Source organism: Salvelinus alpinus, chromosome 24 (assembly GCF_045679555.1).
Source record: "Salvelinus alpinus chromosome 24, SLU_Salpinus.1, whole genome shotgun sequence".
Taxonomy (NCBI): Eukaryota; Metazoa; Chordata; class Actinopteri; order Salmoniformes; family Salmonidae; genus Salvelinus; species Salvelinus alpinus.
Genome location: NC_092109.1, coordinates 17,681,553 through 17,696,976, shown reverse-complemented (window position 1 = coordinate 17,696,976; position 15,424 = coordinate 17,681,553). Strand labels below are relative to the sequence as shown.

General features: G+C 41.3%; 1 protein-coding gene across 10 annotated transcripts in view; it reads right to left on the bottom strand.

The window, feature by feature from the left end:
• Positions 1–15,424, bottom strand: part of LOC139551768 (ankyrin-1-like) — an 82,208-nt gene that overhangs the window by 31,543 nt on the left and 35,241 nt on the right. For all 10 annotated transcript variants that reach the window (XM_071363102.1, XM_071363094.1, XM_071363099.1 and 7 more), the window contains exons 2-6: positions 9,649–9,750; positions 7,399–7,497; positions 5,149–5,247; positions 789–887; positions 177–362 (exon numbers count right to left, since the gene is read on the bottom strand). In XM_071363102.1, the coding sequence (XP_071219203.1) occupies positions 177–362; positions 789–887; positions 5,149–5,247; positions 7,399–7,497; positions 9,649–9,750 (585 nt within the window). The remainder of the gene's footprint in view (positions 1–176; positions 363–788; positions 888–5,148; positions 5,248–7,398; positions 7,498–9,648; positions 9,751–15,424) is intronic.

The window sequence follows — 15,424 nt, the reverse complement described above, 5'->3', positions numbered from 1 at the left end:
CAGAAACTCAGCCTAAAACCCCAAACAGCAATGCAGATAATCACCTTTGTTGCTATTGCTTTTCTGCAAGTCAACAGAACAGTGTTTTGACTGATGACATCAGCTAATGACATCAGCATATTAAGGCTTAATAAGTCATCATTCACACATACACACACAGACACACTGAGTAGTACCTTGCTGAGGACATCGGGGTTAGGGTCATTCTGCAACAGCACTGCGGCAGTGCGTGTGTCGTCGTTGCGTGCAGCGATGTGCAAAGCGGGAAGACGGACCTTGCCCTTGGTGCCGTAGTTGATGAGCAGAGCCACCACGTTCTCATGACCCTGCTGGAGAGCCACCGCCAGCGGCGTGAACCCATCCTGACAGACAGGGGAAGAGAGATGGAGGTAGAATGTTGGAGAAAGGCAGGGGTGGCCAGGGAGTCAGGTCAGAAGGGAGAAAGGAGGAGATGGAAGGACAGAGGGAGAGGTAGCGAGGGAGAAAGAGGAGGAGAGGAGGGAGAAGGAGGTAAGGAATGTCAACGATAGGGTGCAAGGGAGTGGGAGGAAAAGGGAGACAAGCCAAGTGATAATGGAAGGGTTGAGAGAAGGATAAGTAGAGGGAGAGGAAGAGAGAGTGGAAGAAAATGAAGATAGGGGCGGAGGACAAGAGGAAAGGAAAATGTGATACATTGTAAATTGAGATTACTGTAATGGAAAGAGGAGAGAAAGTTATGGTAACATTTGTCTGGTGGACTAAATCCAATACAAATCTGAGAAGGCATGACTCTGTAGGCCTGTACTCACCTCTGTTGGAAGGCTCTGATTGGCTCCATTCTCTAACAGGAACTTAACTACCTCTAAGTGGTTCTCTTGTGCAGCCATGTAGAGGGGACTGAAGCCTTTCTGTAAAGAAGAGGTACATGATGCATGGTTACCAGTAGGGCTTTGGCGGTCATGAAATTTTGTCAGCCGGCGATTGTCAAGAAAATAATTGCCAGTCTCACAGTAATTGACCGTTAATTAACATAAACATGTTTAGCATCTCCTGGCTTCCATGCATATCCTACAAGCCACTGGTGGTGGAAAAAGTACACAATTGTCATACTTGAGTAAAAGTAAAGATACCTTAATAGAAAGTGAAAGTCACCCAGTAAAATACTACTTGAGTAAAAGTATAAAAGTATTTGGTTTCAAATACACTTGAAGTATCAAAAGTAAATTGAATTGCTAAAATATACTTAAGTATCAAAAGTAAAAGTAAAAGTATAAATCATTTTAAATTCCTTATATTAATAACTTTTTAGGGATAGGGGGCAGCATTTTCACTTTGGATGAATAGCGTGTATTATTACTATTGGATAGAAAACACTCTGCAGTTTCTAAAACTGTTTGAATGATGTCTGTGAGTATAACAGAACTCATATGGCAGGCAAAAACCTGATAAAAAATCCAAACAGGAAGTGGGAATTCTGAGGGTGGTCGATTTTCAACTCATCGCCTATTGAAATCCCAGTGGGATATGGATCTGTTTGCACTTCCTACGGCTTCCACTAGATGTCAACAGTCTGTAGAACATTGAATGAAGCTTCTACTGTGATGTTGAGTCGGATGGGAGCTGTTTGAGTCAGTGGTCTGGCAGAGAGCCAGGTCCTGGTCACGCGCATTCCACATGATATCGACTTGCGTTCCATTACTTCTATAGACACATTCTATAGAAGAAATAGAATTCTCCGGTTGGAACGTTATTGAATATTTATGATAACAACATCCTAAAGATTGATTCTATACTTAGTTTGACAAGTTTATTCGACCTGTAATATACGTTTTTTAAGTTTTCGTCCGAAGTTCGCCTGGACCTGCACGAGCGTTTGGATATGTGTACTAAATGTGCTAACAAAAGTAGCTACTTGGACATAAATAATGGACATTATTGAACAAAACAAAAATTTATTGTGGAACTAGGATTCCTGGGAGTGCATTCTGATGAAGATCATCAAAGGTAAGGGAATATTTATAATGTCATTTCGTATTTCTGTTGACTCCAACATGGCGGAGAAATGTTGTTTCTATCTGAGCGCCGTCTCAGATTATTGGATGGTTTGCTTTTTCCGTAAAGGGTTTTTGAAATCTGACACAGCGGTTGCATTAAAAACAAGTGTATCTTTAATTCTATGTAAAACATGTATCTTTCATCAAAGTTTATGATGAGTATTTCTGTTATTTGATGTGGCTCTCTGCAATTTCTCCGGATATTTTGGAGGCATTTCTGAACATGGCGCCAATGTAAACTGAGATTTTTGGATATAAATATGCACATTATCGAACATGTATTGTGTAACATGATGTCCTATGAGTGTCATCTGATGAAGATCATCAAAGGTTAGTGATTCATTTTATCTCTATTTCTGCTTTTTGTGACTCCTATCTTTGGCTGGGAAAATGGCTGTGTGTTTTTTGGACTTGGCGGTGATCTAACATAATCATATGTTGTGTTTTCGCTGTAATGTATTTTTTAAATTGGACACAATGGGTAGATTAACAGGGTGTTTATCTTTCATTTGCTGTATTGGACTTGTTAATGTGGGAAAGTTACATATTTCAAAAAAATATTTTTGAATTTCCCGCGCTGCCTTTTCAGCGGAATGTTGGTGAGGGGTTCCGCTAGCGGAACGTGTGTCCTAGAAAGGTATATTAAGCAAACCAGACGGCAAATGTTTTGTATTTTCTATTTACTGATAGCCAGTGGCACACTCCAACACTTAGACATCATTTACAAACAAAGCTTGTGCTTAGTGAGTTCGCCAGATCAGAGGCAGTAGGGACGACCAGGGATGTTCTCTTGATAAGTGTGTGAATTAGACAATTTTCCTGCCTTGCTATGCATTCAAAATGTAACGAGTACTTTTGGGTATCAGTCAAAATGTATGGAGTAAAAAGTACACTATTTTCTTTAGGAATGAAGTGAAGTAAAATCAATCCATTATTTATTTTAGACAGGTCTAACTGAAAATGTAGTCTATTTCAGAAGAATATAATAGCATACTCTGAGTTGTCCTTATGTTAGGCCTAGATCTGGCTATGCCATATGGCTGTGGGCTACACTAGTTCAATTAGCAGACAAGATAAGCTTAGAATTCCGTGGCATTATTTTATTGTATGAAGAATACAATTGAACAGCTGAATAAAATAGAAAGTTGCACATGCAGCTACTCTGTGCTGAGTGGTTAACAAAGAAACAGGTCCTCCTATATGCTTAATTTAGAATTATTTATGCAACTTTAGTTGTAATACAAACTTTGGGCTATTTTTTTATTTGTAATATATTCTAAGGCTGGCTGCATGATGCGACTCTAATGATGATTTGAAAAAAGTCGCATGAAAGGCATGAGCTCTGCTTTGTTTCTTGTGCAGGCTGCACACACTTCGACAGGCTCTCATTCACAATTTGACAAGCGCTTCATAATATTTTCATCAGGCCTCAAATTTCCCGGTAGCCGTAATGCCCCCTAAAAAATCCATGCCTTTTGCGGCCAAAGTGGCCGTTGTGCGTTTGCGCTGAATGTAATAATTATAATTCCCTTCTCCTGGCTGCCAATCGGCGTGCTCTGCACCTTTCACTCACATGGCTCTCTCAGATATCTCAATTCTTATTAGCCAATGCCCCTCATGTGATCAGGTTCTTCTCACAGGCATCTCAACTCCAAAGTAGGCTACAAGTGAAGACAGACACATCAGGGACGCAACTGCTCGCATCCCTCTTAGTGAATTCTGAGACGCATAGTGAAGATGTTAGAGGTACTGTCCACATGTACTTTTCATCAACCAACATGAGTAGATGAGTAGGCCTAACAAACAGCAAAAGCACTAGCCTATGTCAATCTACTATCCCCCATAGTACAAAAGTTGACCTATTCTATTGGTGAACTTGTCTTTCTGTGCGAGAAAATAATATTCAAACATACTCGCATCAAAAAAACTTTCAATAGCAATGAGGTTGATGCAACAGATCAGAAACTTTAGCTTAAAATGTTAATAAACTATTAGGCTATTTCTTCACATTCTAAGCGCAGAAATGCGCACAATTTTGCAAAATGCAATCAGTTAGCGGGAAAACACTACTCTCAAAAAGGACTGCAATTGAGATTATGCAAGTAATGCTTTATTATAAAGGTGCATTTTTATGGTGAAAATGATATTCCCCAAACTTGAAACTCACTCCCCGCCTATGTATGCCACTTAGGCTCTACAACGGTTGTAAAAATAATTAATGTGCTTAATTTTAAGAAGTTATTTGGCTACTTTAGTTGTGATACAAACCTTATCAAAACATATTGGCCTATGGGCTAAGCTACATGAGGTGTATGACTATGATTTGAAAAAGGTTGCACACAAAAAAGGCATGCGCTGTTTCTTTTCTTACTGCACATGCTGAGCATCATTCACAAATAATAATACAGAATTCACAAGTGATACACTAATATTGTCACCCATCAGACTATTCTTAATGTAATCTTGTAATTACATATACTAAATCATATGTGTGAAATTAGTTTTGATTTAGAATCGACCATTATCATGCAAATGTCTTGGGGGAAAAAATACGTGTCATCTGTAGCGAATGGAGGACACTTTTCCCATGGTTCATTTTTATGCCAGCCAGGTAGGATATACTCCTGTTGTAAAGCGAAGCAATGTGCTTAATATTTGGAAAGTTGAGAATGAAATATAGTAGTCCTAGTCTATAGAAAGCTGATGGGACCCTCCTCTTTTTAATAGAGGCCATCAAACAGTGTTTTCTCACGCAATTACATAGCCTATAGAAATGTTGCGCAACATGAGCTCATGGGCTCTCATGAAGTGTTTGATTAGATTTTCAATACATTTGCATTGATGTCAGAGTGATTAGAGAGACAATAGAGTGCTGAGTACCAGGAAGTTATGAAGTTTGGTAGACTACTAATGACCATCAATCAGCAGCATTAGAGCTTGGAGAAGACTAATTACCATGACTAAACGGTCGCGTGGAATTTGCGGTGGTCATGACTCGTGACCGCCGGTGTGGCAGTAATATGTAATATGGTCACCGTAACAGCACTAGTTACCAACACCCCCCCCCCCCCCCCAGATAACAGTAAGAAGCAGTATAATGTCATTGATGACTCACCTGGGACTGGGAATTGACGTTGGCTCCATAGTTGACGAGCTCAGCCACCACTTTCTCCTGGCCTGCCAACGCAGCGATATGGAGGGCAGTGTTCCCTTTCTGGAGGTGACACACAAACACACACAGAGAAAGACAGAGCAGAGAGCAGTCTGAGTTCAGCCTTATGACCCAAATCTCTACTTACAAAGCTTTGATAAGGATACAGCGCTCAGAAATAATGAGTTATGACTTTTCAGTCCCTCCAGGATTTTGTGGGGATTTTGGGGGATATTTGCGGGCAAAAGGCTTGATTTTGCTGTGGCAATTCTGACATTTTGTTGTGAAAATGCGCTGACAAAGGAAAAAGTTTTGTTGGCGTGTCGATTGATTCAACCATATTATGCGGTAAATCTGCGGTGATTAGTTGAAGTTACAGGCCCTCTTTTTGTACTGCGGTGATGGGTCAGTTTTATTCGATAATATTGCAATGATTAGACTGTTTTATGAGGAAAAAGAGCGGTAATTGGTCAAATTTGCAAGCCCTCGCATAATATGCCGAGAATTGTTGATTTGGCAAAAAAATTGTGATCGCAGAATCGCTGAATTCTGGAGGGACTGACTTATGACTTAATAGATTGATATTGAATAGATTAAATTAGATACATACGTTTATAGGCCTATCAAATGAGATGAATAAGTATTCACACCCCTTGATTTTCCCACATTTAAATGTTTTTATTAAAATGGATTGATTTGTCCTATTTTTGTCAACAATCTACACAAAATATTCTGTAATATTTAAAGACGAAGAAAAATGCTAACATCTGTAAACAATTCACGAAAAATAAACCCCCTGATTCAATACATGTTAGAATCACATTTAGCAGCGATTACAGCTGTGAGTCTTTCTGGGTGAGTCTCTAAGAGCTTTCCAAACCTGGATTGTGCAACATTTCACCTTTATTCTTTAAAAAATTCTACAAGCTCTGTCAAATTGGTTGCTGATCATTGCTAGACACCATTTTCAGGTTTTGCCATAGATTTTCAAGCAGATTTAAGTCAAAACTGTAACTCAGCCACTCTGGAACATTTGGTAAGCAACTCTTGGCCTTGTGTTTTAGGTTATTGTCCTGCTGAAAGGTGAATTCATTGCCCAGTGTCTGGTGGAAAACAGACTGAATCAGGTTTTCCTCTAGGATTTTGCCTGTGCTTAGCTCCATTCCGTTTATTTTTTATCCTGAAAAACTCAACAGTCCTTAAAGATTACAAGCAATACCCATAACATGATGCAGCCACCACTATGCTTGAAAATATGGAGTGGTAAGTAATGTGTTGGATTTTCCCCCAAAACAACACTTTGTATACAGAAGAAAAAGTTAATTGCTTTGCCACATTGTTTTGCAGTATTTCTTTAGTGCCTTGTTGCAAACAGGATGCATGTTTAGGAATATTTGTATTCTGTACAGGCTTACTTCTTTTCACTCTGTCAGTTCAGTTAGTATTGTGGAGTAACTACAATGTTGTTGATCCATCCTCAGTTTTCTCCTATCACGCCCAATAAACTCTGTAACTGTTTAAAAGTCACCATTGGCCTCATGGTGAAATCCCTGACCGGTTCCCTTCCTCTCCGGTAAATGAGTTAGGAAGGATGCCTGTATCTTTGTAGTGACAGGGTGTATTGATACACCATCCAAAGTGTAATTAATAACTTCACCATGCGCAAAGGGATATTCAATGTCTGCGTTTTTAAAGCAGACATTGTGGTTGAGTCTGTGTTTGAAATTCACTACTCGACTCAGGGACCTTACAGATAATTGTGTGTGGGGTACAGAGTTGAGGTAGTCATTCAAAAAACATGTTAAACACTGTTATTGCACACAGAGTAGTCCATGCAAGTCCATGCAACTTAATACGTGACTTGCTAAGCACAGTTTAACTCGTTAACTTATTTAGACTTGCCTTAACAAAGGGGGTTGAATACTTTTCATGAATTTGTTTAAAAAAAGATGTAAACATAATTCCACATTGTGTGTAGGACAGTGAACAAAAGTCTCAATTTAATACATTTAAAATGCAGGCTGTAACACAACAAAATGCGTAAAAAGTCAAGGGGTGTGAATACTTTTTGAAGGCACTGTATATAGTGGATTCTGTCTGTAAACAGTCTGTTATAGCTGGTGAATATCTCAAGCATAAGGCAGAGGTAGGTCTTATGCATCTGTGGTATGTGAGTAGAGTCATGGTAAGCAGTGAGTAGTGTGTGAGTAGTACCTTAGTGGTGGTCTCCAAGACAATGCCTGCGTGTAGTAGCCCCAGGACCATCTTGACGTGGCCTTCTTTTGAGGCCAGATGCAAACCATTGAGCCCATTCTGCAGAGACAGCAGTGAAGATCAGTATTGACCAAACATAACCATCAGACAAAATCATCAGCCAACAGAATGAGCCCCAATAGAATCTTTCTGCCTTTTAGTCCATCCATCACATGGATTCCTAAACAGTAAATATACTAAAAATAACAAGCAGAGAAACTCAAAACCCACAGTGGCTACAAAGCAGAACAAAAAGATTTCTGAAGATAAACAACCTTAAGACTGAAACAGTCGGGTCTCAAAGGAAGCAGACAGCATGGGTTTGTCTCAGGCTGTCAGGGCATATAGCTGCAGAATCAGACAGACTAAGAGTACAGTCAGGGCCTGTCTCTGCTCTGCCAGCCTGCAGTACCATGACTGGCCACAGGGAGACTCTGTATACCACACTGGTCCCGCCCTCATACTGCAGTGTCACCCAATTCATATGAATAACGTACTACATCTGCAGTGCATGCACACACTGAGGGGAGACACACATACACACACACACGGGGGCAACACACGCATGCATGCACACGCACATACGCACGTACACACACACGTGTATGTGTGAGCTGGCAGGAGTCTGCTGGTTTGTAGATCGGGCAGGGGCAGGTTGACAGACTGACTTCACATATAAAACCCTGACTTCTAGAACAGCAGCAGTAGCTCCAACAATTATCATAGCTATTTGCTCTACTTCAACCCCAATCCTAACTTGAACACATATAGAAAACATGTTTTACAACGTCACATCCCCACATATACACACATGCAGCATGTGCATTGAAGGCACACTAAAGCATGCATCCTCATTTGTATCATAGCTCTACCTCTGATCCTTAGCCAGTAGTGGCATTATTATAGTGGTAGTATTACTTGGTGTAGAGATAGTGGTATTAGTTTCACAACATTGACAGCTTGGTGCCATGGTTGTTTCTGTGAATGGTGCTGAGGCGTTGCAGTAGCAGATTGTAGGCTTACAGAGTGGGTGTGCATTCCCTGAGCTGGCCAGAGCATGGGCTCCCTGCCAGTGCTTGTGTACAAACTGAACTACCTTCCATTCACCAAACTACTAATGAAAAATACAACAACTGAGTCCCTTCCACTTAAGCTTCCACTCATAAATAGGCTGGCATACATGTTACACATACGTTCCGTATGTGTTACAAAGCTTGCCACTTGAGATGAGTCAGAAACAAAAAATGCATGCACCTCAGCTATTCTTTACATGTGAATTTGACGTTATTTAAAACTACAATATGTAACTTTTTCAGCCACCTGAACAAATTGACATAGAACTTTTTGTTATAGATCTGTCATTCTCATTGAAAGCAAGTCTAGGAAGCGGTAGATCTATTCTCTTTGCACTATTTCTATGCTTCCCATTCTTAAGTTTCATTTTTGTGTCTTACTTTCGGTTATGTACACCAGCTTCAAACAGCTGAAAATGCATGTGATTTGGTTAAGGAAAGTATATTTCACAGTGGTTTAGATGGTACAATGATTCTCTGTACTATACATGCTTGTTTTGTCACATAAACGGATATTAGGCAAACTATTAGAATTTTAGCAACCAGGAAATGGCAAAGTGATTTCTGCACAGCACACCTTTAAGCGTTGCGCTTCTGTCATGATGCAACAAGGTGCAATGGAACAGATAAAGGGTAGAATAGGAGAGGAGCAGGGAGGAATCGAGAGAGGGTCTGGCTGTATGGCTAATTATTAACATTTTCTCATTAAGGTTGTGAATGACTGGCATTAGTGCACAGTAAACACAGCTAGAGTGGCAGGACACAGGAACACAGGGGACAATGTGGGAACATGGTTATGCATCCACACACACACACACACACACACACACACACACACACACACACACACACACACACACACACACACACACACACACACACACACACACACACACACACACACACACACACACACACACACACACACAGATCCTTGAAACTACAGTTTATCTAGGCTAGACTTGACTGTTAATAGATCTGATTGGCCGAAACCAAATAATGCCATCTATAAAAAATACATCTATAATTTAATCTTAATAAAGTCTGATGTAATAAATGTTTTACGAGACAAACTCTGTGGTCCAGAGGCAGTGTACCAGACTGTGACCTTGGGCAGTGTGAGGACTCTCTGACGTACCTGATTTGATGTGTTGATGTCTATTCCATTCTTGATGTGTTCAAGAGCCTTGTCAAGGTTCCCTGAACGGGCCGCACGGAGGAAACTGGTGACAGCATCCGCCTGGAGGGAAGGAGAGCACAGACAGAGACAGAGACAGAGATAGAGACAAAGACAAACAGTAAGAGAAAGAGAGAGAGAGAAAGAGAGAGATAGAGAGAGAGAGAAGCGAGAGGGACAGAAATGTTTGTTTTTTCTTCAGTTAGAATAGATCCCACTGAAATGTCTATTACAGTCTGGTTGTCATTCTTCAAAATCAGCAAACTCTTCTAAACTACTCACTATTCCACTGTCTGATAGTCAAAAAATGTCTGACAGCACAAACTGGTGAGCCTCCCCCTCACTAGGAGTTTGGTAGCTATCCATAGCAGAGCACACGCTGGCTCAATCCCTGCATGCTGACTGACTTCTGAGGCCTCTGTAACAGCGATGTGTTCACCTCTGCCACCATGATCAGACAGAAAGGGAGATAGTAACATGGCTGCCTAGTACTGTAGTCCAGCATGCAATCTCTGCCTTGAGGACATATATTATAACAATTCCATACAGTATGCCTACTCACCACCACCCACACACTAGTCATATGCAATGATACATATTCTGTAGGAGGTGAATTCTCAAGTAAGATTGCTATATTAAACTGATACAATATGTCCTTTTTCTTACAGTACGGGATGTCTTGTACAATTTAGACTCGACAGACCTGCGGGTTTATCTTCTCCCATTTCCTTTTGTATGGTGTATTCTCACAAATTAATGTCCCTCAAATTTGATCAGACAGGCTTAGAACTCTTATATTTGCTTCCCACATAGAATACCTTTTCCTCTGCTCTCTACTTCTCTTTCCAATCAATATTCCCCAAGGGCCTAAATGTACTGTGCCCGTTGCATACCCCATCTTTCTCTACCTCTATATCACTCTCCCCTCTCTCTCTCTTTCGCTCTCTCTACCTCTATACCACTCCCCCCCCCCTCTCTCTCTACCTCTTTACATCTCTCTATATACATCTCTCTCTACCTCTATACCACTCCCCCCTATCTCTCTCTCTACCTCTTTACATCTCTCTCTATATACATCTCTCTCTACCTCTATACCACTCCCCCTCTCTCTCTTTCTCTCTCTCTACCTCTTTACATCTCTCTATATACATCTCTCTCTACCTCTATACCACTCCCCCTCTCTTTTTATCTCTTTCTACAGCTTTCTATATACATCTCTCTCTCTCTATACAGTTGAATTTGGAAGTTTACGTACACCTTAGCCAAATACATTTAGAGTGTACAGTTGAAGTCGAATGTTTACATACTCTTAGGTTGGAGTCATTAAAACTTGTTTTTCAACCACTCCACAAATGTTTTGTTAACAAACTATAGTTTTGGCAAGTCGGTTAGGACATCTACTTTGTGCATGACACAAGTAATTTTTCCAACAAATGTTTACAGACAAACTATTTCACTTATAATTCACTGTTTCACAATTCCAGTGGGTCAGAAGTTTCCACACACTAAGTTGACAGTGCTTTTAAACAGCTTGGAAATGTCCAGAAAATGATGTCATGGCTTTAGAAGCTTCTGAAAGACTAAGTGACATCATTTGAGTCAATTGGAGGTGGACCTGTGAATGTGTTTCAAGGCCTCCCTTCAAACTCAGTGCCTCTTTGCTTGACATCATGGAAAAATCAAAAGAGATCAGCCAAGACCTCAGAAAAAAAGTTGTAGACCTCCACAAGTCTGGTTCATCCTTGGAATGAATTTCCAAACGCCTGAAGGTGCCATGTTCATCTGTACAAACAATAGAACGCAAGTATAACCACCATGGGACCACGCAGCCATCATACCGCTCACAGCAGCAAAAGATAGTGGGAAACGTGGTAAGGTTAAGAGAAAATTAAAACGATGATGATCATGCCTCGTAGGGTGTTTTTTTTCTCTTTGTCTGGTTTCTCTGTGGTTTCTTCTGCTTTTCCTTTCTCTTTTCTATATGTAGGTACTAAGGGTAGGTTCTCTCAATATTAATGGGGGAAGGGACAGGAATAAGAGGGCTTGGGTATTAGAAGTAATAAAACAGAAAAGGCTTAATGTAGTTTTTCTACAGGAGACACATAGTGATGAGGCTAATGAGGTTGACTGTGGTATGTGGTGGGAGGGGCAGCATATACTCAGTCATGGTACTAATTTCAGTGCTGCGGTGGCAGTTTTGTAGGGGTGACTGTGGTGTCTACAACCGTTTTTGTCAAGTACGGTAACGCCGGCACGCTACCAGGGATGTGGCTTTTTTGAAGAGCCTCTTTTTTACAACAGTGCCATCCAGTCCCGTGCTATGGGTTCAGCCAGCCTACGTTCATGCCTGTTAGGTGTGGGGTGTACCAAGCTGGGTCATCTGATGCGCAGTAGGAGCAGATCGTTGGAGGAGCTGGGAGAAAGAGCGGGGATCCGATCATCTCGCCTACTGAGGAAGGTTGTAGCTGAGGTCTGTAATTCCTTGCCAGTACTTCATTGGCAGTATGTGACTGACACTTCCAATTCTGATCGGTGGACGGAGGGTCTGGATGATGTGTTCCCTGCGCTGAATGTTAGTGCTGCGGTGGGGGTATTAGAAGAGGACGTGGGGATGCTGCTTTCCTTCGAATCCCCGGAGATGGGGGAGTTCAAGGCGGTGGGAAAGAAGGCCATGTACAAAATCTGTGTAAAAGTGTCCCGTGCTTCTTCCCTGGAAGGGGTCAAATCGCCGAGGTAGGCGGGTGTGCTTGGTCCAGGGGCCTTCCCAAAAGGCTGTTGGCGGTCTTTATACAAACTGCCTCATGAAAAGAGGACAGCTGACCTCCAATGGAGGATAATTGGAGCTATAGCCACCAATATGCATCTGGATCCTACTGCTGGGGAAGGGTGTCCTTTCTGTGCTCTGAGTCTGAAACTCTGGCACATCTGTTCTTACAGTGTCCCAGGTTGGTCGGGATGATTGACCTGATCACTTGCTGGTTCTCAGCTCTGGGAGAGGTTTTCTCTTCCCAACAGTTTATATTTGGGCCAAAGTACAGGTTCAGTCGAAGGGGTGTAGTTATTTTGCTTAATTTTGTGTGGGGATGGAGGGGATGTTGGCAGCGAGACTGAGGGTTGAGTTTGCCTATTACCAAATGGTTAACATTATTGATCTGTTTATGAGTATATGGGGTATTCAGAGGCTGTTTATGTGTTTATTTACTGTGGAGGAAGATTTGGTGTTGTGTTTTTAATTGATGTGTAACCATGGTTTTGTTTGAGAGTTTATTGTGTTGTGGGTTCCCAGACCCAATAAAGGTTATTTAAAACTCAAACACTCTCACATTCTTAAAATAAAGTGGTGATCCTAACTGGCCTAAAACAGGAACTTTTTACTAGGATTAAATGTCAGGAATTGTGACAAACTGAGTTTAAATGTATTTGGCTAAGGTGTATGTAAACTTCCGACTTCAACTGTATTTATATATATATATATACAGTTGAAGTCGGATACAAAAAAATTCCATGTCTTAGGTCAGTTAGGATCACCACTTCATTTTAAGACTGTGAAATGTCAGATTAATAGTGGGTCAGAAGTTTACATACACTCAATTAGTATTTGGTAGCATTGCCTTTAAATTGTTTAATTTGGGTCAAACGTTTCAGGTAGCCTTCCACAAGCTTCCTACAATAAGTTGGGTGAATTTTGGCCCATTCCTCATGACAGAATGGTGTAACTGAGTCAGGTTTATAGGCCTCCTTGCTCACACACACTTTTTCAGTTCTGCCCACACATTTTCTATAGGATTGAGGTCAGGGCTTTGTGATGGCCACTCCAATACCATGACTTTGTTGTCCTTTTTGCCATTTTGCCACAACTTGGGAAGTATGCTTGGGGTCATTGTCCATTTGGAAGACCCATTTGCGACCAAGCTTTAACTTCCTGACTGATGTCTTGAGATGTTGCTTCAATATATCCACATAATTTTCATTCCTCATGATGCCATTTATTGTGTGAAGTGCACCAAATCCCTCCTGCAGCAAAGCATCCCCATAACATGATGCTGCCACCTCCGTTCTTCACGGTTGGGATGGTGTTCTTCGGCTTGCAAGCCTCCCCCTTTTTCCTCCAAACATAACGATAGTCATTATGGCCAAACAGTTCTATTTTTGTTTCATCAGACCATAGGACATTTCTCCAAAAGGTTTTGGAGCAGTGGCTTCTTCCTTGCTGAGCGGCCTTTCAGGTTATGTCGATATAGGACTCTTTTTACTGTGGATATAGATATTTTTGTGCCTGTTTCCTCCAGCATCTTCACATGGTCCTTTGCTGTTGTTCTGGGATTGATTTGCACTTTTCGCACCAAAGTACGTTCATCTCTAGGAGACAAAATGCGTCTCCTTCCTGAGCGGTATGATGGCGTGGTCCCATGGTGTTTATACTTGCATACTATTGTTTGTACAGATGAACGTGGTACCTTCAGGCATTTGGAAATTGCTCCCAAGGATGAACCAGACTTGTGGAGGTCTATAAATTTTTTTCTGAGGTCTTGGCTGATTTGTTTTGATTTTCCCATGATGTCAAGCAAAGAGGCACTGAGTTTGAAGGGAGGTAAACAATTTTTGGGAAAATTACTTGTGTCATGCACAAAGTAGATGTCCTAACCGACTTGCCAAAACTATAGTTTGTTAACAAGAAATTTGTGGAGTGGTTGAAAAATGAGTTTTAATGACTTCAACCTAAGTGTATGTAAACTTCCGACTTCAACTGTACCTCTCTCTACCTCTTTCTCACCTTGTGGTCTTAACTCTATATTTCTCTCCCTCTCTCCTTTGATCTCCTGCTGTGTGATCCCAGTGGGAAGTGGTGTAAGCTGCTCTTTCCCTCCACTCCCTCTCTCCCTCAGCGATGTATGGCTGATGTATCCAGGCTGAGGTCTCGCCAGCCTAATGCTAACACTGTGTGTGTATTTGTATTCAGTCTCAGGCAATGTGTTAGATAAGCTGTTAATACTGAGATATCATTCCTCTCCCTCACACAAAAGCTATGCATTACGCACGCGAGTGCTGAAAAAAATCTCTGATTCATGTCAAACAGGAAGTATAAATATATATTGGATTCATATCTGATACACATGAACAGTACCAGTTCCACCTTTGTAGGGATCCCTGAAATATTTCTATATTATTTCATTCTGACCTACAGTAAGGGATATCCTGAGAGGTAAATGATCTATGTATTTTTCACCTTGTCTGTCTCAGTTGCCTTCTCATCTTAGACCCCACTCTCTTTTCTGTAAGTTCACGGCGGACATTTGGAAGACTGATGCCATGGAATCAACGTTCCCCTGTAAGAAACCAATATTATACTACTTGTAGAATGTTTTCACATGCGAAGCCTCTTGCTGCAGCTCTGAGTTCCCGCGCCGACTTGTCAGCGAGTGTTGAGCATGTTTATGCTCCTATTTTCGTTCTGCGGCCTTCGGCCATTTTGTTCTAGGATTTCACAGCTTTGTTGACACGTTGGATATAGTGGGCCATATGTGAGCGGAATGCTGAGAATAACGTCTCCAGCCGCCGCCTCCCCCTCAGTCAGTTTCTGAAATGGATTGATAAGTGCATCTATGATCTTCAATGTGTGTTTCTTAACTTGATTGTCTGAGGGTAGAGGCGGTCGATCAACGTTCTTGATTGTGCTTGTGCTTGTGTGTGCTTGTGTGTGCTTGTGTGTGCTTGTGTGTGCTTGTGTGTGCGTGCG